Genomic DNA, 1,566 nt, shown 5'->3' with positions numbered 1-1,566 from the left:
TGTTTCTATCTGTATCTGTGTCCCCAGGCAAATTTTCTAGAATAGAACTCTCTTATTTTCCCCACTCGGTATTCTACTAAAAACTAATTTGTTTTATACCACCATGTACAATAAAATATTCTCTCTTCTTTTGTAAACTACCTAATAATATGAACTGTACTATAAAGACATGTATGTTCAAGATAATCGAGTGATGGAAGAGAAATGAAAGGTTGCCACAGGCAGTTGAAAATGTATGCAGAAGACAATTTTTGACATAGAGCTGGATTATCAAGAGCTGTAGTTCATTAAAAGTTAGATCATATGGCAAAGCTGTGAGCCTATCTTCAACAACTCCCAATTTTGCCAGTCTCTATGCTGGGCAGGGCATAGTTTGGTTCATTTGGGGTTCTATTCAGAAAATACAAACAATGATCTTAAAGGAAATTTCAAGGAATTTTACAGTGATAACCTATAGTATCTACACTGAGAGAGTGGGGAATATATCAATAGTAATATTCTTAAATTAGCAATAATTGCAGTGATCATGAAAACCAATCTCAACATCCACCAATAATTTAAAGAACAGGCACTGATCCATGAAGATAAAAATAAGAGCACACAGTAAATTTCCTCTTCCCACAGATGACACACCAAGAAAAAACACCAGAAGAAAATATAACTAAATTGATGGAATTTGTTCTCTTGGACTTTGCTGATGTTCCTCATCTCCAGTGGTTTCTATTTGGACTATTCTCAATCATCTATATCATTATCTTGATGGGAAACAGCACCATATTCCTCATTACAAAACTGGACCCTGCTCTCCAGACCCCCATGTATTTTTTCCTTGGCAATTTTTCCATTTTGGAAATCTGCTATGTGTCAGTTACACTCCCTAGAATGCTCACGAATCTTTGGACCCAACGAAGAACAATATCTTTAGTTGCTTGTGCTACACAAATGTGCTGGGTTCTTATGCTGGGAGCCACCGAGTGTTTCCTTCTGGCCGTGATGGCCTACGACCGCTACGTGGCCATTTGTAACCCTCTGCACTACCCTCTAGTGATGAGCCACAAGGTCTGCGTCCAGCTGGTGGCAGGCTCTTGGGTCAGTGGAGTGCCAGTCCAAATAGGTCAGACCGTCCAGATTTTCTCTCTGCCTTTCTGTGGTTCTAACCTCATCAACCACTTTTTCTGTGACATCCCCCCAATACTCAAGTTGGCCTGCGGGAACACCTTTATAAATGAAATGATGGTCTACATAGTGGCAGTGTTGTTTGTCATGGTTCCATTTCTGTTCATACTACTCTCCTATGGCAAAGTCATCTCCACAATTTTTAAATTGCCATCGGCCACGAGTCGGGGCAAAGCCTTCTCCACGTGCTCATCTCATCTTATAGTGGTGGCACTATTCTTTGGATCGGGTATCATCACATATTTAAGACCCATGACCCAAGATTCAGCAGGAACTGACAAAGTGCTGTCTCTTTTCTACACTATCGTGACTCCCTTATTTAACCCCATGATATACAGTCTAAGGAACAAGGATGTCATAAAGGCACTGAGAAAACTGCTAGGTAAGTAA

The 1,566-nt window shown here is 40.2% G+C and overlaps 1 protein-coding gene across 1 annotated transcript; it reads left to right on the top strand.

The window, feature by feature from the left end:
• Positions 1 to 621: 621 nt before the first annotated feature.
• LOC139001240 (olfactory receptor 10AG1-like) lies at positions 622 to 1,566 on the top strand. Its single transcript, XM_070402958.1, has one exon. It carries the CDS (start codon positions 625 to 627, stop codon positions 1,564 to 1,566), a length of 942 nt encoding a protein of 313 aa, XP_070259059.1. The 5' UTR covers positions 622 to 624.

This window comes from Myotis yumanensis, unplaced genomic scaffold (assembly GCF_028538775.1).
Source record: "Myotis yumanensis isolate MYYU_CA2020_CCGP unplaced genomic scaffold, mMyoYum1.0.hap1 SCAF_219, whole genome shotgun sequence".
NCBI lineage: Eukaryota > Metazoa > Chordata > Mammalia > Chiroptera > Vespertilionidae > Myotis > Myotis yumanensis.
This window is presented reverse-complemented; position numbering and strand designations above follow the sequence as displayed.